Genomic DNA, 21,587 nt, shown 5'->3' on the forward strand with positions numbered 1-21,587 from the left:
GTAACGATTAATTTATTCCTGCTGAATTCGCATGTAGTTAGAGCTCTCGTCCTTGTCGATCCCCTTTCTCGACATGTACTTGTGCTTCTTCGGCTTCTTGATACCATTTTTATGCGCCTTGTAAGATTGATTGTGTGCGGTGTGATTCTTCGACTTGGCCATAGTTGCTGTTTAACTGGCAAGCCTTGACGATAGCACCGCTTGGAAATTTTTTTCGACAAACACATGAACCCATGATAAAAAGATTAATTTGGTAGTTCATAGCAATAACGTTTTTCGCATACAACAATATGTTGGGCAGCAAGGCATCTAGCTGTCAAAACTAATGCGTTGCATCTTCAGTCCGTTTGCAATCTTGCAACTCAGCTTAGCTTCTATTCCTCCGACTCGAACTCCTTTTCTACCCTATTGTGCTTCTTCGCATACCTCTGGTTGCGGAGGAACTTAGGATCCATCCCCCTTCAGCTCTTCCTCCCCTTCAAACTAGAAAAGCGGCCCCCAAATTGGCTTTCCTCCCCAGAAAAGCTTCCTTCAGCCAATACAAAAGCAGGTTCCATTATTGTCTTTGTATCCAAACTATGCTCCAAACTAAAATACCAAAACGTATTAAACCAAAAGGCACCCGAGGAAACCAGAACCCGACCATCTCCTTGGAGTTACAGTTAAGTGCACTTGAATCCCTTGTCTCATGACAATAACAGGTACTGCATTACCTTCATTCATCTGGCCCTCACTTGCAAGCCTTGGCAGAAGATGATCTCCACCTTCTACACTTCCAAATTTGAGAAGCTGATCTCCGAACATGAGGCCATCAAGTGCTGCAGGTGACCCTTCTTGGATCTCATCAAAAACAGCAAAAGGTATTGCAGGATGAGAACCCTCACCCAGGTTTGAGTGCTCCAAGGAGAGAGTATGTATGGCAGGGTTGGAGTATTCAGCTCTATGAAGAGGACTCATTCTCTGATGTGTTGATTCTTCCACCTCAGCTGTTCTTTTCTGTGGTTCACTCTCCAAGTTCCCCCATTTAAACTTTGAAGTATCTATTAAATTAGCACCAAGCTGATATTCTGCTACCTCTATCATACCCTCCCAAGCAATGGCATGAGATCGTCTATGCTCAACCTTTACTTTGTGCATCCAAATGAAATGCTTGCCCTATGATCAGTGCTATTGCTCTGCTCAACTGTCCTGTCTCAGCCACATCTCCCAAAGCTCCTATGAACAGTTGATCAAAACCTCCTCGTCTAGGTTGACTGACCACTTGGCAAGACATCCCAACTAGAGCATTATTGATAAGTTCCTCTTGCTCCAAACCCTCTTCACTATACTGCCTACGCAGAACAAAAGTATAATCACAAAAACTAAATATGTACAAAGTATCAAATCCCATACATGCAACTTTTGGGTGGATTTCACAGCTCGAATGCGCAGCAATACGACATCCACCCCCTCTAATCCTGCGCATCCTCCAGATGGGCCAACTACCCATGATCGTTATCATCAAGATCCACACACAGATCAATCTCTTCATTGTGCATTTCCGGTATATCAACAAGATTATCTGTCATATCATCTGTCTCTTCCATTGGAGTTTCTTCTCATTGCTCTTCTCTTGCAAATTCTTCCAATGCATAATCTTCATCATCTCTTTTCTTGAAAATCTTGATTCTTTTTCCTGCAATAGGCACTCTAAGCACTGTCCCATCCAATTCTGTCAGCTCATATGTTGCATTATCAAAGACATGTCTGACTATGTACGGCCCAAACCATCTTTTCACCATCTTCTGAAGTGCAATATGCTGATTTTCAAGGCTGCTATCAAAGACTAATACCCAATCTCCCTCTTCTATTGCTCTAGGCCGCAAGCGATGCCTGCTGTCAAACCTGTCTTTATTTCTTAGTCTAGCAACCTTCAACCTCTCAATAGCTAGCTGAACATCCTCTGGTCTTCTCTCCAACTGTCGAATCCAAAGAGCTAAGAGATCCTCTCTTGTCAAATCCTCCTGCCAAGGTAAAACTGACCAAGACAAAGCACAAGTCTCAGTCGGCCTAACCGGTTTCTGACCATACATCAACTCTGCAGGCATATCTCCTGTGGTAACACTATGAGTCGTACGATCAGCCCACAAAGCAAATGGTAGAAGTCTCAGCCATTCTCCAATCCGTCCTCTGCATGTTTTGGCTAATGCTTTCACTATCCGCGGATGCCCTCTTTCACTTTTCCCATTTCCCTCTAGATTGTATGCTGTAGTTAGAGCCAACTTGATTCCTAGTTGAGAGAAAAACTCCCTAGCTTCATCTGCATCCAATTCACCGTGATCCACAATGATCTTACCCACATAGCCATACCTGCAAAAAATTTCTTCCAATAAGAACTTACACACTGCACTAGTGGTCTTCGTTCTCAAAGATCTGCCCTCAACATGATTGGTAAGATCCTCTCTAGCCAAAACAATATATCTCATCTGCCATAGACCCATAGGCATAGTAACCAAGTCAATTACCCACTTATAATGAATGCATAGCGGATAGGTTGGATGAAGCTCATCTCGATGACGCACTACCGAATACATCTGGCAGTCCCTGCAAGTCTCTACAAAGTGAGAAACATCTCTATACATGCCTTTTCACAAATATTTCTCCTTGATTTTCTCATAAGTAGCCCACACTCCTCTATGACCAGCCCAAGGACTCTCATGAAACTCCCTCATCACCTGTAACTGTGTCTCTCTATCGCAGACAACCCGCAAAGGTAATCTGCCTCTTTTCTTCGGATGCTTCCAAAGAAATCCGTCCTTGAGAAAATAACCATAGGCTTTCCTTCTGATCTTCTTGAACTCTTCATCTGTCCATTCATCTCTTTTGCTTAGTGAACTAAGGTACTTGCCAATCTGCAACCAATCTCCAACATGGAGTTCTTCTATGAAAGCCACAATATCATAGACATGGCAAACATGATCAACCATAGTGGCTGAAATTTCTGCTTCATCCTCTTCTGCAATTAGTGTCTCCTCATCATCATATCTGGCTCTAGACAACATATCTGCCACTGGATTATCCTTTCCTTCTATGTGTTTAAATTCTGGATTTAACGACTTGATGTATGCAATCCATCTCAGCATAGCTATATCCGTAGTAGAGCAACTCGTAATCATACCAATCAATGGCAAGCAATCTGTCTCTACCACAACTGAAGCTCCAATAAAGTACTCCTTGTCACATTTGAGAGCTGTAACAATCCCCAGTAACTCCCTCTTGATTTGCGGATATCTCCTTTGTCTCTCGTTTAGGACTTTTGCCCCAAACCGAATAGCATACCTGTTTCCATCTTCATCATCTTGACCCACAGCCCATTGGACTAGTGTCAACTGTCAACACAATAGGCCTTCCACAATTATAATCCGCTTTCCTTAGAGTAGGAGCAATCTGCAATAACTTCTTCAATTTCCGCATAGCTCTAGTATGGCTCTCATCCCAGTAGAATTTCTGCCCCTTTCGAAGCAGCTGATATAAACAATCTGCTATGTGTGCAAAATGAGGTATCCAAATCATATAAAACACACAAGCTCCAATGAATCTCCGTACCTCTGAAGTGGTAGAACAATACTCCGTAATCTTGCCTATAGCATCCACCTTATCAGGTGAGGGTTTCCTGCCATAATATCCACACATATGTCCAACAATGACAACCTCATTCACTCCAAAAACAGATTTTTGCCCTAATAGTGTCAAGTTCACTTCTTCTAACCTGGCCAAAATCTTCTCACAAGCTGAAATATGATCAGCCACAAAGTATCTACATCCCTACTCATTTAGACTCTCATTCTTCTCTTCTTCTCCACACCCCTTAATGGGCACATCATCCAAGAAAGGCATGGTAAGCTGAGGTATGTAATCACGAAGGACCTTATGCATGGCATTCATCATATGCGCAACAGAATTAGTGGCACCTTGAGGCAAGGTACACATCCTGACAAGCCCAATAGGAGTTATCATGGTGGTTATATCCCTGCTTTCCAAAGCCAGCTGAAACTGATCATATCCCGAATACAAATCACCTAAAGAATAGATGGCATGTCCAGCAAATGCTTCTGTAAACTCATCCACAACTGGACTTATACCAACATTCCTGATAGTAACTCTGTTTACTGGCTGCATGTCCTGTATAAATCGGAGAGTACCATTCTTCTTTGGAACCATAAACCACCTGTTTGAGTATGGTGCAGATGAAGGCTCAAGAATTCCCATCCTGATTTTCTCATTCAATAAATCAATCAGCTTTGGCAGGTGTGCCTTAGGCACTGGAATAGGTCAGAGATCCCATGGAATATGAGAAATAGTAAAAATGACCATAGGAGCAACAATATCCGGATTCACACATCCAATCTCATGTGGGAAAAAAGCAAACCCCCTTCCATGTCGCTCAAGAATCTCCTGAAAGCATTGCTTCTCTGTAGGTAGCAAGAAATCACCATTTCCAATTTTCAATTCAGCAAGAGTCTCTGCTGAAAATTTATGGCCTATATGCTCCAGATTCCTCAAAATTGACTGTTTGGCAGCCCTCTCTATTTGCTGATCACTGTCAGGTGGAAGCGATACAGCTACCGGCTTCACCTTTTTATCCACAATCTTGTATTTTGTGTCAACCCTGGCTTCATTATGATCCTTTGCATTACTCAAATCTTGATGTAAATAAGTAATTCTGCACTCCAATGGCTGAATATCCTCAGCCCTCTGCTCTATGGACTGCATAGGAACAGCCCTAAACTCTGGATGCTGAAATATTTCAGCAGTAAACTCTATTGGCTGAAAGGTTTTAACCCTCTGTGTCTCTGTAAGCTGATCATAATCAGCCGAAAACTCTATTTGCTGAATTTCTTCAGCACTCAACTCTTTTTGCTGAGCCACCTCAGCCTTTGACTCAATCCGTGACACAAAATCTGCAATTTCATGAAACATGTCCAGGGATTGCACTAATACATTATTGTGACAACTCTGCATATCAGTTTTCAGTATATTTTCCATCTCTGTCATCGTATCTACACAAATCATACTGTCATACATCCCATCTATGTGCTCATCATGCTCTAAAATTCCTGCATTTTTCAATTTTTTATCCTTCCTGCATATGTACTGCCTGGCAGCTCTAGGCAACCTAGAAATCTTCTGATAGCTCATCGAACTGTTTGCTGAAATCCCAACAAAACTGGAGGAGAAAACACTGCTGTGCCAGGAGGCGAGAACTCCAATCTCCTCTGCTCTGTACCACCGTCGTCTCGCGAAACGGCGGTACCTAATGAAAACCCGAATCCCTCACAGTGGGCAAAGGTGCATCTTTGAGAGTATCCCTGTTTCTAACATGGTTCACACACACAGTCATAAACTGAACTACTCTCATGCCATCTTTACTGCGAATCCGTGCATAAGCAGATCCATCATCCATTACCTTTGTTTCCATACGCATCTCTGTGATGAATGGCTGTCCAAGAATTATGGGATAAGAGCATGAATCCTGCACAAAGAAATGGAAATCCTCCTCTACATCTCCAATAGAAACCCTGACACTGGGACAGGCAGCATACAAATCACCTGTAGTGTTGTTGGCGGCTCTCATATGCCATCCATGCTCTACATCCATAGGCCATCTGTTACTCTCATAAACTCCACGAACTATGAGATTAATCTCTGAACCATGATCCACCAAAGCAACATAAGGCACCTATTTCTCTCCAATTTTTACCATCGTCTCTGTAGTTGCCCTAGCCCAATGACTCCGCGGAAAGTGACTACGCGGTATCAAGACAGGCTCATCAGTTTCAGCATAATGCAAAGGCTAAACCCTCTTCTCTATCTGCAAAAAAATAGAAGCATTCTCAACCATAACCTCATCCTCATCCTCATCCAACTCTCCAATCAAAACTCCCTGTGTATCAGTAGTAGGCAATGCATGTCTTTTCCTCTTCAGGACCCTTGAAACTGATCTTGAAACTCTCTTTTTGAGATGCCCAAAACCTCAGAAATAGTGAAAGTCACCTTACTGACAAGTATCTTGTCATTAAATATTTTCTTCATGTCCGTAGATGTCTCAATATCAGACATCAATCTAAACCCTGGCTACTTTCTCTCTCTAGGCTCTTGCCTCTTTTCTCTCTTTTGAGCATCTTCCATCTGTCGTTCTGGCCCTAGTCTTAAAGACGGTCCTGCAGTAGGTGGAGTAACAAACTCACCCCCTCTAGTCTTTTTAGCTGCACTTGGATTTTCTTCATCCCTCTTACGCTTCTCCTCAACAAGTACATCTGCTCCTTGAGACTTAGCCAAGTAGGCATAAATAGAGTACCTGTCAACAGGCGAATCCCAACCTGTCTTTGATCTGATGCTAGAGCCTGCACTAGTCAAAATAGTTTGCTGAATTTTTCCCTTGTTTGCAGTCTCCATAGCATAAGTCCATAGTGCTGACTGATTCTCTGATCCTTTCTCAATCTGGACTCCATATGCAGAAGCATCTCCTCTAGCTGTCACATAAGAAGTACGTGCAGCCATGTCATCCACTAACTTCTTCATTCCGCCTTTCCCAAAGTTGGTGGCAAGCGGAGCTCCTGTTTCAGTCAACCAAATCTTACCATCTTGTCCCCAATATACCAAATTCTTTCTCCTTGCATCCTGAAAAGATTCACAATCCCTGCAATGCTGATGGTCCGTACTATCACACCAAATACATCTTCGATCTCTCCTAGGTGCACTAGGAGCACTCCTAGGTGCAGTAGGAGCACTAGAAGAAATAGTAGGCGCAGTCGAAGCAAACTGCTCTTTCAATTTTCCCACCAACTCCGCTTTATTTGACTCCAGTGTCAAATCCGTTATGCCTTTGATTATGTCATCAAGAGAGGAAGGCACCAATGGAGCGGATGGTTTTGGAGCAGAAGGTGCAGGCATCGGTCGTGGAACAGGAGGAATAGGAGGAGTAGAAACAGTAGGCACTGGCATAGGCCAAGAAACTGGCTGAGGAGGAGAAGAAATAACAGGGATAGAAGCAGGTTAAAGGAGCAGAAGACGGTGTCGGTGTCATAGAACCATTCTGTAAGCGGGTCTTCCATATCCTCCTCTTGGTCAAAGTCGAGATTGCATCCTGGGCATCCTGCCAATCCATTTTAAGTCCCATAGGCTTCATGTGATCCTCAAGAAGCTCTCCCAATTCTTCCTGAAGAGCAGGATCTGCAGCTTGCAAGAAAAGCTCAACTTTTTCAACATCCAATGCTCTTTGTTCAATGGCATCAAGCTGACTATACCTCTCTTCAAATTCTCGAATCAACTCTGAAGTAGCTAAACCTTTGTTTGCATGTAGACCCACTCTCGGAATGACCGCCGTGTAGCCATCCCAAAGTCCTCAAGGAAATACTCTTCTTTCAGGGCCTTCTTAAAATCTTGCCAATGTGAATTTTGAATAAAAAGATCAGTCACTTTTGCTCTCAAGGCGGGCATGACAAGACGAAGGAAGTACTTACTCATAAGTCCAGTTGGAACTCCAAAAAACCCCATCTTGATCTCATATGTCTTCAAATATGCTGAAACATTACGGCCATCAAATAGCTTCTTCTCATTCTCAACTGCTTCAATCGCCTTAGTCACACTGTTTGCATTCTCCTGCTCCGAATATAGTTGCCTTTGCTGAGACAACCGTTGTTGATGCAATTGCTGTTGTTGCTGCATATACAATTGTGTCTGGTGATTTTGAAGCTGCATATACATGGACATATTCTGCAAAATCTGCTTTAGATCATCTGTTGAAGTACTTGACGCAGCAGTCATTGAAGGAGCTGAAGTAGAGGACGCACCTGGAATTGTAGAAGAGGCTGAAATAGATGCTGAAGTATCTCCCATCCTGAAATTTCTGCGACGCTTTCATGTCGGGTTCACCAAAGATGTCGAAGGGTTTCGAAAGCAAAGTCGGGACCACAGAGGACCTTGACTAATTTCAGGATAGAAAATCAATCAGGCAAATAAGCAAGATGAGAAAATGATGCCAAGACTCTATTTTATTTCTGCCAATAACAAATACAAGGTTCAAGAAGAAGAAATCCGAATAGCCTCTGGGCATAGATCACCAACATGGCAGCTGACATAAAGTCAAGTAGAAAGTATGTCAATTCTACTATCCATACAGTACAGCAGAGCCTGAAGCAGAGTTGTTAGAGCTGCCATGTATTGACTTGCATGGACCATTCTAAAACCCAGAAAATCTTTGCGTTTCTTCTTGATTGTAACCTTCAGATTTGTCTTTTACATCTCTCATACATGTAACCTTTGTCCTTGTATCGACCAGCAGATGGTATGTATTCACTTGACATTGTATAAATATTAACCCTTTCTAGCAGTAGTAAGCATCCATAGAAACATCTCTCTAATGCATGTATCTGTCAACATATCTTTCCCATGATCATACAATCACTTGCAGCCAGCTGGAGACATATAGATTTTGAAGGGAGGGGCAAAGAGCTGAGCCTCATAAAGTATGTAGAGCACATAGAGACCCCCTAGTCTTCTTAGCCATGGCATATCACTTCGTAAATGACCTTACCAAGGGTAGAAGAATACAAAGCCTTCATAAAAGAGGCAGGATTTACGTTCTCTGGCCTAGCCTTGTGGATGAATGTGAAACCTGTAGATCTCCAAATTTCTTTCATCTGAGAAAGCTCTGCTCTGCCGGCCTGAACAAATGCCTCGACTATATTACCAATGTCTAAAGCTAGCGCCGATGTATCCATGAGCAAGAAGGTAAAAGCTTGTAAAACCTTGTCTGGAGGCTGTTATGATGATGCGTCGAGTCTAGCATTTGTTGAATCCAGCGAGTGTTAATGCACGTTGCTTGTATCGGTTACAGCCTGCAGAAACTGTTATTAATGTTCCCCCCCCTTTCTCCATGTGCAGCATCCGATACTGAGTAACGATTAATTTATTCCTGCTGAATTCGCATGTAGTTAGAGCTCTCGTCCTTGTCGATCCCCTTTCTCGACGTGTACTTGTGCTTCTTCGGCTTCTTGATACCATTTTTATGCGCCTTGTAAGATTGATTGTGTGCGGTGTGATTCTTCGACTTGGCCATAGTTGTTGTTTAACTGGCAAGCCTTGACGATAGCACCGCTTGGAAATTTTTTTCGACAAACACATAAACCCATGATAAAAAGATTAGTTTGGTAGTTCATAGCAATAACATTTTTCGCATACAACAATATGTTGGGCAGCAAGGCATCTAGCCGTCAAAACTGATGCATTGCATCTTCAGTCCGTCTGCAATCTTGCAACTCAGCTTAGCTTCTATTCCTCCGACTGGGACTCCTTTTCTACCCTGTTGTGCTTCTTCATATACCTCTGGTTGCGGAGGAACTTAGGATCCATCCCCCTTCAGCTCTTCCTCCCTTTCAGACTAGAAAAGCGACCCCCAAATTGGCTTTCCTCCCTAGAAAAGCTTCCTTCCAGCCAATACAAAAGCAGGTTCCATTATTGTCTTTGTATCCAAACTATGCTCCAAACTAAAATACCAAAACGTATTAAACCAAAAGGCACCCGAGGAAACCAGAACCCGACCATCTCCTTGGAGTTACAGTTAAGTGCACTTGAATCCCTTGTCTCATGACAATAACAGGTACTGCATTACCTTCATTCATCTGGCCCTCACTTGCAAGCCTTGGCAGAAGATGATCTCCACCTTCTACACTTCCAAATTTGAGAAGCTGATCTCCGAACATGAGGCCATCAAGTGCTGCAGGTGACCCTTCTTGGATCTCATCAAAAACAGCAAAAGGTATTGCAGGATGAGAACCCTCACCCAGGTTTGAGTGCTCCAAGGAGAGAGTATGTATGGCAGGGTTGGAGTATTCAGCTCTATGAAGAGGACTCATTCTCTGATGTGTTGATTCTTCCACCTCAGCTGTTCTTTTCTGTGGTTCACTCTCCAAGTTCCCCCATTTAAACTTTGAAGTATCTATTAAATTAGCACCAAGCTGATATTCTGCTACCTCTATCATACCCTCCCAAGCAATGGCATGAGATCGTCTATGCTCAACCTTTACTTTGTGCATCCAAATGAAATGCTTGCCCTATGATCAGTGCTATTGCTTTGCTCAACTGTCCTGTCTCAGCCACATCTCCCAAAGCTCCTATGAACTGTTGATCAAAACCTTCTCGTCTAGGTTGACTGACCACTTGGCAAGACATGCCAACTAGAGCATTATTGATAAGTTCCTCTTGCTCCGAACCCTCTTCACTATGCTGCCTACGCAGAACAAAAGTATAATCACAACAACTAAATATGTACAAAGTATCAAATCCCATACACGCAACTTTTGGGTGGATTTCACACCTCGAATGCGAAACAATACGACAGCACTGTTAAACATATAACACAAACGAGCACAAACTCCTCTCAAGGTACCAATATTTTACGTTTCAGGATGTACCATTCCTCACTACACTTTCCCCTTAGGACCCAACGGCTAACCTATAGCTTAGAACATCCTCTCACGCTCATCGTTGGTCACAACCTAAGGAAAACAAGTGCCATGCATCCAATGTTAGATATGATCAATGCCCCACCATCATTAGGTGCTACCAATGATCCATGGTGCTCAAAGTTGTAAGGCCCCCATTATGAGGAGAAGCCAAATGTGAGCCCGGACATTGGTTGAGTCCTGACTTGTATATCAGATGAGGTCTATGTGACCGGATGGCAAAAAGGTGACTGTTGTGGGTCTAATCTTTGGGTTAGATGGAGTGGTTAAGCTGGTAGCAACTCGAGGCACATTGCATCGAGTTGCGCCCCCGGCCCGATGGTAAAGGGAATATTCCCTGGCCGACTAGTGGAGGCTCATATGGTAGGCAGGCCGACCTAATGACCTTCGTGGGCTATAAAAGCTAAACCCCTTCGCAGCCATCACTCACTCATCTTTCACCCAGTCAGAGTTGTTGTTCCAGCCAGCCTTAAGCTCTTCACCTATCTTCTGTCTAGATCGCCATCTAAGCTTCACACAGTGGAAGCGCACTGGTGGATAGAGCCATCTTTGTATCAGTTGTTTGGAGTTAAAGAATTTATTGGTTCTCTTCTTATCTGTTGTGTGCTCTCTATCTCTTTCTCAGATTCTGTTCATTGCGCAGGGGACTCTAGAGATTGGAGAGCATGCAAGAGGCAAAGGCTTCAACAGCAAAGAGAAACTATGTCAACTCCCGGAAGCGGTTCTCGCGCATCAGGAAGCGGTGAAGGAGGTGATGCTACTGTACTGGCTATTCAAACACTGAGGATTCGTCCACCAACCTTCAGCGAAGGCAAGTTAGATGGTACAAACTATACCTTGTGGAAGTTCAAAATTATAACTATCCTTGATTCTTATGAGCTTCTGGAGACTGTGCTGGGGACTGACGCAGAACCACAGCCTACCCCCGACCCATCAAATCCTAATGTGATGATTTCTCTGAATGCAGATCTTCTACGAGCTTGGAAACAAAGGAATGCAGATGCATTGTGTGCCTTAGTTACAAGCTATTCTGACAGTGTTTTGACTTTGATTCAGCATACAACCAAAGTGTCAAAGGCTTGGAATGTACTAAGGAGTCAGTATGAAACACGAAACCAAACAAGGATTCAAAACTTGGAGAATCAACTAGCAGCGGAGAAGTTTGCTGAAGTAGAGACGGTTGAAGCATTCATCACTCGGATTAAGAATCTATGCGATCAGATGGCTGGCACTGGGATAGAAAAGACTAGCGAAGAGCTAGCTCGGAGGTGTCTTCGGATTTGTCCACAAAAGTTTGATGGACTAATAACCGCCCTTAATACTCAGGTGAGACCTCAAGCTTTGACTTTTGAGGAGTTTTGTGCATTATTAATGGAGGAGGAGTTGAGGCTGAAAGCCCGAGAAGGAAGCAACAATGGAGATGTTGCATTCTCTGCCAATGCAAAAGGCAAAGGTGTTTCCTCCACCAAAAATGATGGTGACAAAAAGAAGAAGGGCGGCAAGAAGAAGTTTCAAGGAGAGTGCTTCTACTGCAAGAAGAAAGGACATGCAATTGCAGATTGTCGTGTCAAGAAGGCAGATGAAAAGAATGGTACCCTTAAAAGTAAAGGGAAAGAGACAGCCAATACGGCTGAAGCAGAGTTGGAATTATTCATGGCGACCATTGAGGAAGTGTGCTCCTCGGCGCAAGAAGAATCTACCACTGACTCGTGGTTGTTGGATAGTGGGGCCTCCCGTCACATGACCAACAAGAAAGGTCTATATAGTTCTATGCAGCCTCTACAAGAATCCATCACTGTGACGGTTGGAAATGATGCTAAATGCCCCGCTGCGGGCATAGGTACTATTTCTTTTGTTGCTGCAAATGGTGAAGTCAAAAAGCTTTCAAATGTGTTGTATGTTCCTAAAATCAGGAGAAATCTCTTATCAGTTGGCTGCCATAACTGATCTTGGTCATGAAGTGAGGTTCAAGAAGACAGGTTCAGAAATTATTGATAGTGCTGGCACAATTGTTGGAAAAGGAGAAAGAAGGAACAACTTGTATGAGCTAAGTGCTCTTACAGCCACCGCTGGAGTGGGCACAAGTAAGCTTTGGCATGAAAGGTTTGGACACATCGCATTTGCAGTATTGAAGGAGATGCAAAAGCAAGGTATGGTTGCTCACCTACCTACAATAACTGAATTGAAGGAACCATGTGAAGCTTGTATGATGGGCAAGCAACAGAGAAAGGCATTTCCACAAGAAAGCAAGAATAGAGCACAGGCTCCTCTAGAGTTGGTGCATGCTGACTTGTGTGGTAAGATGCCTACACAGGCCTTGGGGGGATCTTCTTATTTTATGTTGATTGTCGACGACTACAGTAGGAAGATGTGGGTGTACTTCCTTCATGATAAGGCTCAAGCTTTTGGTAAGTTTAAAGAATGGATAATACTTGTTGAGAATGAAACAGGGAAAAGTGTGAAGAAATTTAGAACAGATGGTGGTGGTGAGTTCAACTCAAAGGAGTTTGAAGGCTAGCTTACAAGTTATACGACCAAGAGGCAAAGAAGATCATCGCGAGTCGTGATGTGGTGTTCAAGGAGGAGCCGCATACAGTGGAGGAGGAGAAGGCAAGTTCTTCCACTTTATCATTTTTCAGAGCTCGATTTGGAGCCCGGACGGGGAAATTGCCAAGAAACCGGTCAAGATGCGAAGGAGTGGACAAAATTTGGGCAAAATGGGCTAGTGACCTTTGGGAGCCCAACTTTAAATGTCACATGAAAAGAAGATGTAAATGAGATGATGCAAACGTGGAGAGAGAACATGTCTATAGGCGCGGAAATTTGCGCCTTCTATGTTGATGATGGAGGATGGGGGTTGCATACAACCCATACAATAGATCTTGGGCCTTGATTCCCTCATGTATGCTGATCATATCGCCGCCTCTCGCTTGCGCAATGATGGCCTGATTGGAGAGAGAGAAAACTAGTCTTTCTCTCTCCTCCCTCTCTCTCCTCTAAGGGGTGGTGCACGCGGGAAGAAGAAAGAAGAAGAAGGAATGGCAGATGCTCGTTCGAGCGAAGATCGGATTGCTGCATGAATGAAGAGGGGCTGGAGACGGCAATGCGGGGTCATGCTGAGCATTAAATGCATGCTGGAAATTAGTCCCGTAATCAAGACCAAGAAATCGAGACCTGAAAATAGATAGTAATGCTATTTTTATAAAGGAAAATGATCTTTTTATGCTATTTGCTTTATGAAACCTTGTTCATATGGGATGAAAGTTCATTATGATACTGTTTTCCATGAGTTTCAACTGTTTACAACCTGAAAATTAGAAAATATAAGGCTACATGGCTAGAATTAGTGTCAAAATACATGAAAAACACGTGTTTTAAGGGTAAAATTGGGGGTTTTGCTACATAAATGAGAAATATGATATGTCACACCAACTAAATCTGAGTTTTTGTTGTCAATGAACCTAAGGGCCACAGCCCACAATCAACTTTCATTTTCAGTCATTATTTATTAAAGAAAAATAGGGAAAATGCCCAAAAATGGAAAAAATAGGTTTAAAATTAGGAAAAAATAGAAAACGGGATGAGGAAAATTAGAAAACATTATATCTATGTTTGTGCAATGTATAACGATGGCAAAGCATGAGGTTGGCCTCGGTTTGTCCCCTGTTTCTATATTTTGTGTGTATTTATCGTTCTTTTAAAATTGAGAAATGCATAGAGACCCAATCTAACCGATTAAAAATACAAAATACTAAGAGTTGGATGAAGAGGGGCTGAAATACTGAAAGATAAAGAAAAGATTTGATTTATGCACTGCACTTTGCATATAGGAAACAATTTAAATAAAGAGGATTGTTGCATGAGCATATGGCTCGGTGCCTCCTTTCAATGTAGCACGCGTTAGTAAAATTCATGGAAAGAATGCTTTATGCACCATGCACGATGCTGATTTTTCTTTTGTTTGAGCACATAGTCATACACGATTTTCATTAAGCATAATAATTAAAAGGTATCAGAAAAACCTCTTGGATGTAAAATATTACACGGCGCAGCGAACAGAATCTGAGAAAGAGATAGAGAGTACACAACAGATAAGAGGAGAATCAGTAAATTCTTTAACTCCAAACAACTGATACAAAGATGGCTCTGTCCACCCGTGCGCTTCCACTATGTGAAGCTTAGATGGCGATCTAGACAGAAGATAGGTGAAGAGCTTAAGGCTGGCTGGAACAACAACTTTGACTGGGTGAAAGATGAGTGAGTGATGGCTGCGAAGGGGTTTAGCTTTTATAGCCCGTGAAGGTCATTAGGTCGACCTACCATATGAGCCTCCACTAGTCGGCTAGGAAATATTCCAGGGAATATTCCCTTTACCATCAGGCCGGGGGCACTGCCCCCGGACCCCCGCCAGGGGGGCCGCTGGCCCCCCTGGGACCCCCTAGCCAGGGGCTGCTTCCATGGCCCCCGAACCCCACAATAGGGGTCCCTTTTAACTCCCTTACACTGTGACTCGATGCAATGCGCCTCGAGTTGCTACCACCTTAACCACTCCGTCTAACCCAAAGATTAGACCCACAACTGTCACCTTTTTGCTATTCGATCACATAGACCTCATCTGATATACAAGTCAGGACTCAACCAATGTCTGGGCTCACATTTGGCTTCTCCTCATAATGGGGGCCTTACAACTTTCAGCACCATGGATCATTGGTAGCACCTAATGAGGGTGGGCATTGATTATATCTAACACCCCCCCTCAATGTCCACCCATAGGTGAACTATCTCCTCGGCCCAATGTCGAGTCTCTGAAGATGAACTTGAAGCAGATCCTTCGTAAGTGCTTTGGTAAAGATATCTGCTCCATTCTCCTCTGTTGGACAGTAGACCAGTTCCACTATCCCATCCTCCATCAAATCACGCACATAGTGATACTGGATCTCTATATGTTTGGTTCGTGCATGAAACACTGGATTTTTGGCAATGGCAATGCAACTATGATTGTCACATCTCAGCACAGTTGGTTCTTCATCCTGCACTCCCATATGCCATAGAATCCTTCTCAACCATACGGCCTCACATGCAGCAAAACAAGCTGCCTTGTACTCTACTTCGGTAGACGACAATGCCACTGTTGGTTGCTTCTTACTAATCCAAGAGAAAATTCCTGAACCTAAAGAGAAACAATAACCAGAAACTGACTTCCTGGAATCAATGTCTCTTGCGCAATCTGAGTCACAGTTCCCCACAAGAGAAGTTCCAAAATTGTATGTGATACCATAGTCAAGAGTTTTCTTCAAGTATCTGAGCACCCGCATCCCAGCCTTCCAATGACTCTCATGAGGTTTGTTTGAGAACGTGCTCAAAACACCAACAGCAAAATTGATATCTGGTCTGGTGTTACACAAGTAGATCAGACTGCCGACCAACCTCCTATACCTCGCAATGTCTGCTAGTGCTGATGTATCCTCGACGGATAACTTTGCATTCACCTCCATAGGTGTAGCTATCTCCTTGCACTTGGTCATGACAAATGCCTTCAAGATCTCCCATGCATACTTCTTCTAAGAGATGAAGATCTTTCCTGGCTCTTGCCAGACTTCAATCCCCAAACAATAGTGCAGCAAGCCTAAGTCTGTCATTTCAAACTTAGAACTCAAAGCCTTTCGAGTTTGGTTGATCATATCTTCATAGTCACCTATAATAAGAAGGTCGTCCACATATAGGACAATCACTACAGACTTTTTACCATCCCTGTAAACATACAAGTTAGCATCTGAGGCACATCTTTTGAAGTTTAGGTTTAAAAAGAACCTATCTATCTGCTGGTACCATGCTCTGGGGGCTTGTTTCAGCCCATACAATGCCTTCTTCAACTTATACACTTTGATCTCAGAATGGGGGGACCTCAAACCCTGGTGGCTGAGCCACGCACACCTCCTCCTTGAGGTCACCATTTAAGAACGCTGACTTAACATCCATTTGGTACACTGGCCACTTCTTGTGGGCAGCCACTACAAGTACCGTGTGAATAGTGGTCATTCTGGCAGTTGGGGCAAATGACTCTTGAAAATCAAACCCTTCAACTTGTGAAAATCCTTGGGCAACCAGTCTAGCTTCGTACTTTTCTAAAGTACCATCAGCCTTGTACTTTACCTTCTAGATCCACTTGGTGCCAATAACCTTCCGCTTTGCTGGTCGATCCACGAGCTCCCAAGTGTCATTCTTCATTATGCTGTCATACTCCGCCTGCATAGCAGCCTTCCATGATGGATCTGCAAGTGCTTCTTCTAAGTCAGTTGGCTCCTTTACTTCTCTCACAATCTCAACCATCAAGGCCATATTGACTATGTGAGCAGAAGCCCTCCTTTGCTCCTCTATTCTGTAAGACCTCCTTGGTCCGTCTGCCTTCTCCTCAACAGATGCAGGCATAGGATTATTGTGGTCATAGAGCTGCTTCACCCAGCGCGGCAATGGCTTTTCCAGTGGGGTGATGTCAGGTTGGTGAACTTTTTCCTCATCATCTGAAGATGATGCTTCCTCCTCCTTAAGGATAGGGATAGCTCTCAGGACAGGTTCATAGTGGACTACTTCTTCGCAAAATCCTTACACATCAATGCTTTCTGGGAGGGTAGTGAAACACATATGTAAGGATTTTGGTACTACACTTAGTATCAAAATCCTTACACATCAATGCTTTCTAAGAGGGTAGTGAAACACATATTTTCTTGCCAGTATTAGCTCTAGGTGACACCACAAGGAAAGGAATCATAGACATGGGAGTGGGAGTTAGTGTGCTGAGCCATGCAATGCTCCAGACCTGGGATAACCCAACAATCGAGATAGCCTGGTTTAACGTCACTTTGTCAAATGGAACGGAAGTGAATCCATTCAGTGTGTTAAAGATTTGGTCAATAAAAATCGTCGGAGTCCAATTCTTGGTTGATTTTAAGTCATCAAGGGAGTGGACTATGATATATTGCTAGGCCGCGACCCTGGATGTGCAATGTGAGAGTCATAGAAGACTAGGGAAACGGGTTAATCCTCCTTAGCAATCAAACAGAAGCTGTAAGAGTAGAGATGGGGACACCTAGAAGACCATGACAGTCAACCTAGACACCATCTCCTCTATGCTAAAGGGTGACGGCCAAGCTAGGATGCCTTATGGGCCATTGATTAAGTACATCCCTTGCCCTAAGGACGAGAGAGATTGGATGCATGTCCTTGCTACTATCGACCTGCTGCACGATGAGGAATACGAGTAAGCTATTAAAGTAGTTGGAAAGACCTGAGAAGAGCCCTTAGGTAGCAATCCACATGATGGCTAGGAGGGTGTAGAGAGGACCCAACCCGGTCTCATTCCAAGTACCAAACAACAGACGAGAGCTCCATGTGATCTTAGAGTACCTAATTGACAAGTTACTTAGTAACTCATCAAAAAATCTTAAACCACTTGAAGATCTCTTGAATGAACCTAAGTGGCAATGGACCAAAGTGCACAACTTAAACTTGATGTACAATTGGGCCTTAGTCACCAATGAGAAGAAGCCTAAGTATCAAGACTTAGAAGGTGATGGACAGTCAGATGAGGGAAATTCTGACGACGAGTATGAGGACTGCTATCCCTTCAGTGATGAGAGTGAAGGGGAGATTGATACGATAGAATATGACTCTAAGGGACGCATAATCAAGCAAATACGAGCAGACTCTAGACCGCTAATGGAAATGCCTTTATATTTGAGAAAGGAGTCATGTGCATGGCTTGCGATAGCACTTGCTTAAAGCACGTAGGCGCAATGGAGTATGAGCAAGCAAACTAGTCCAACCAAGTTCTACGCCCATATATAGGATGGATTTACCTTCCAAGCTACAACCACTAGGGGAAACTCCCTCTTCTAGTGAAGACGGAGAGTTTGATTCTGAGTTGGAAGTGATTTCAGACAGTGATCTTGAGATTCCTCAACCTGCTAACACTAGACGCATCAAAAGGGGACCTACCCGTTCACCTGAGGCACCAAAGATTAAAGGAGGAAAAGAGGAAACAACCTAGGGACACACAGGCAGAAGAGCAAAGAAAATCGTAAGACCTACCAAAGAGGTTCACTTAGTTCCAAAAAGGTAATAGGGTAGTGATCTTGTGGGGAGCCAAACGCCAAGGGCAAGCACCCGCCAAGGTCAAGGAGGTCAATTTGGCCAGGGAAGGGGGGGCACCTTGACCTGTCTTTATAGCTGATGACCTGACCAAGGAAGAGGAAGCAATTCTCATTGCTCTCTTGCAAGAGTATGTAGACATCTTTGCTTGGTCCCTGGCATACACGAGCACATGCATCGACCATTGCCACCACCACGTACGAGGCATGCTTTGCGTTGTCTTGTCTGCCATATTCCCCGAGCTCGTGTCGAGTCAAAAGACGATGGAGATGCTCATGCATTCTACCATTTCGCATCAAAAAGAGCCCTTCATGAGGTGCACTCAACCCCACTAGGAACAAAAAGCTCCACCGACAAAGGTGCATCTCGATCACATCATTCCATCGGTTTCAGTCCATCTGTATCGATACAAGCCGCACAATATTCACGACAAGGTTCGTTGTTAGCATTGAGAAACATGGAGCTTGAACACGATCTTGCCACCAAGGAGACACATGTTCAAGGCACTGCATTTCACTCCTCACCACCTAGTGGGCACACATTGACTGCCACAACGTGATGCACTTGCAAGGATCACTACAAGTTGCTTGAGCCTAATCTTTCAACGGGGGGTACATGGCATTGATCATGAGACACTCCTCACGGAGCAAGATGGATGCGGGACCAGATGCCTCACCTCACCCTCCCTTGGATCTCCAAGAAGTGTTTCAATGGAGCAAGCAACACTAACCTCATAGGACCAATCGGCTCCAATAGTAAGGCATACCTACAAAGCCCAAAATTTTGAGGGGGGTGCATTTCGTGCCATGGCATGTTGAGAGAAGGGGGCCAAATTTTAAAGGGGGGGAGGAGGGGAGGCACGTTGTGTCATGGTGTGTGTTGAGGGAAGGGGGGCTGAATTTTGAGGAGGGGAAGGAGGGGAGGCATGCTGCATCATGGTGTGTGTGTACTTGAAAAGGAAGTCGATGGTCGGTCTCATACATGGTCAAATGTACCTGAAAAGGAAAAGGGATTGGACTACCTAGGGGGTGTGACTGCCTCACTATGTAGTGTAGGGTGTCCATGCTAGTGAAATTCGGAGTTGGATCGAACCTCAGGGGAGCTTGGGGTGTTGTTCTACACTTGAGAATCCAATTTATGTACAAGGGGAGGTGTTATGGGTGTGACTTAGGGAGACATGTCTTAACCATAGCCAAGTGTAAACTCCCTAGGTGTGTCATGCCCTTGATGTGCCCTAAGTGTGAAGTGGGGGGATAGTGACGGCTAGGGGGTTAGGTATGGAGCCGGCAAACCAAGGCCACCAGACACGCCTAACTTGAGAACCCCTACGTGAAGTATTGTGTTTAGGAAGGTGTGTTGCTGGACTTCTAGCCTTGCCTTCACTACTTTGGCCATTAGGAGAAATATGGAATCTCTTTTTTGCCCCTTAAGGAGTGAATAAAAAATAAGAGTCCTAACCAATGAGAGAGTTGGGATTCCAAATTCATGTAGCATGAATATTTTAGCCATATCTTGGCCCAAATCTTCCCTCTAATAAAATATTGAGAATGCATGCTAAGAAGGATTATTGATAAGCAAATAAACAATCATAATGAGACATAAACATTGACAAATAAGAACAACTGATATTATCCAAGTATAACGCAAGTGCAATTGATGAGAATGACTGATAGAATGAGTGTGGGGATGAGTGCGTTTTATAGGCTTACAATAGGTGGTATTGGTAGATGAGAAAAGGTGGAAAGTGACTATGGTATTCATCAATTGTGGTTTTAATAAACCATGCGTATATGACCTAGTCTAAGGATTTATTTGCAATGTGTTTCTTTGCCTTTTTTGTTCCTTACAAAGAGGTTATGGTTGATGTGATTGCACATTTCTCAACACCCCCCCTCAATCACAATAGAGGCTATCATGAGTAGAACCTTGCTAAGTGTAGACATGGAAAGAACCAACCATACAAAGCTAGAGGCTATTACAAGGCCTCATTAAGTGTATAAAGGTTGTAATGTGCAGAGGCTACATGAGTATAGGAGCTTATGCTGGGAACATTAGGCAAGTCCACATTTTAAACTTAAAAAAGTCTATAAAAAAATGAGCTACAAAAGAGGGACTGTGAGTCCTATCCTTTCGTTCTTAGGGTTCTTCTTCTTCTTCTTCATTGTTTTCTTCATCTTCTTTGACTATAGCAAGACATGCTCTTTCAGACCTTTTCTTAGCATAGAAAAATTTCTCAATAATGCCGAGTTTTCTTACAAAAGTCATAGACTATGCTCTTCTTCCCTTTCACATAGAGGAGTTGTTTGGTCTCCTCTTGGGATGCTTGTTTCTCCCTTGCTCTTGATCTTCTTTTCCTCTTCCTCCAAGAGAGAGGCTTTGATATCCACAAGCTTGGCATGTTGATTAATGTAGTAGACACATTATCAAACTTGGGTTGTGGAAGACACTTGAGAAGCACTCCAATGAAAATGTCTTCATCCATCTTTAAGTTGATTCCTACAAGTTGTGTCAACAAGCTTTCCATACAATTCAAATGAGTTGCAAGCGAGGTACTACTTTTCATGTCAAGCCTAAAAATCTCAATCAATCAGCCATATTTGGAGGATTTTGAATGAGCTCCAAACAAGGTTTCTAATCGATCCCATGTTGCGTGAGAGGTTTCACAATCATCATCAGGATGAATGTAGCTGTCATCAAGTTTGAGCTTGATAAAAGCTTGAGCCTTATCATCATTTTTATCCCATATGACTGAAAGTGTAGATTCCCTTGGTTTCTTCTCTTGACCACTTGTGATTGACCACAAGCCTTTCTTCATTAGGATCAATTTTATCCTAGTTTGCCATGTAAGGAATCCCACACTGTTGAATCAAGCTATCAGTGAGTCCTTGACCATGTTGAGGTTGCAAGATTAGTAGCAAATCAGCTCCAAAATTT

The 21,587-nt window shown here is 43.4% G+C and overlaps 1 protein-coding gene and 1 pseudogene across 1 annotated transcript; both read right to left on the reverse strand.

Moving 5' to 3' along the window:
• Window positions 1-267: 267 nt before the first annotated feature.
• Window positions 268-9,125, reverse strand: LOC148028721 (large ribosomal subunit protein eL29z-like; annotated as a pseudogene).
• Window positions 9,126-9,545: 420 nt separating this feature from the next.
• LOC148028722 (uncharacterized) lies at window positions 9,546-10,022 on the reverse strand. The gene has a single exon (XM_087688477.1). The coding sequence runs from the start codon at window positions 10,020-10,022 to the stop codon at window positions 9,546-9,548; it is 477 nt and encodes a 158-aa protein (XP_087544603.1).
• Window positions 10,023-21,587: the final 11,565 nt, after the last annotated feature.

The sequence above is a fragment of the Lygodium microphyllum genome, chromosome 11 (assembly GCF_053477565.2).
Source record: "Lygodium microphyllum isolate KBCC chromosome 11, Lygodium_microphyllum_v1.1.10, whole genome shotgun sequence".
NCBI lineage: Eukaryota > Viridiplantae > Streptophyta > Polypodiopsida > Schizaeales > Lygodiaceae > Lygodium > Lygodium microphyllum.

Coding starts and splice junctions, on each gene's coding strand:
- LOC148028722 (XM_087688477.1), bottom strand. CDS start 10,022: ATGATAGAGGTAGCAGAATATCAGCTTGGTGCTAATTTAATAGATACT.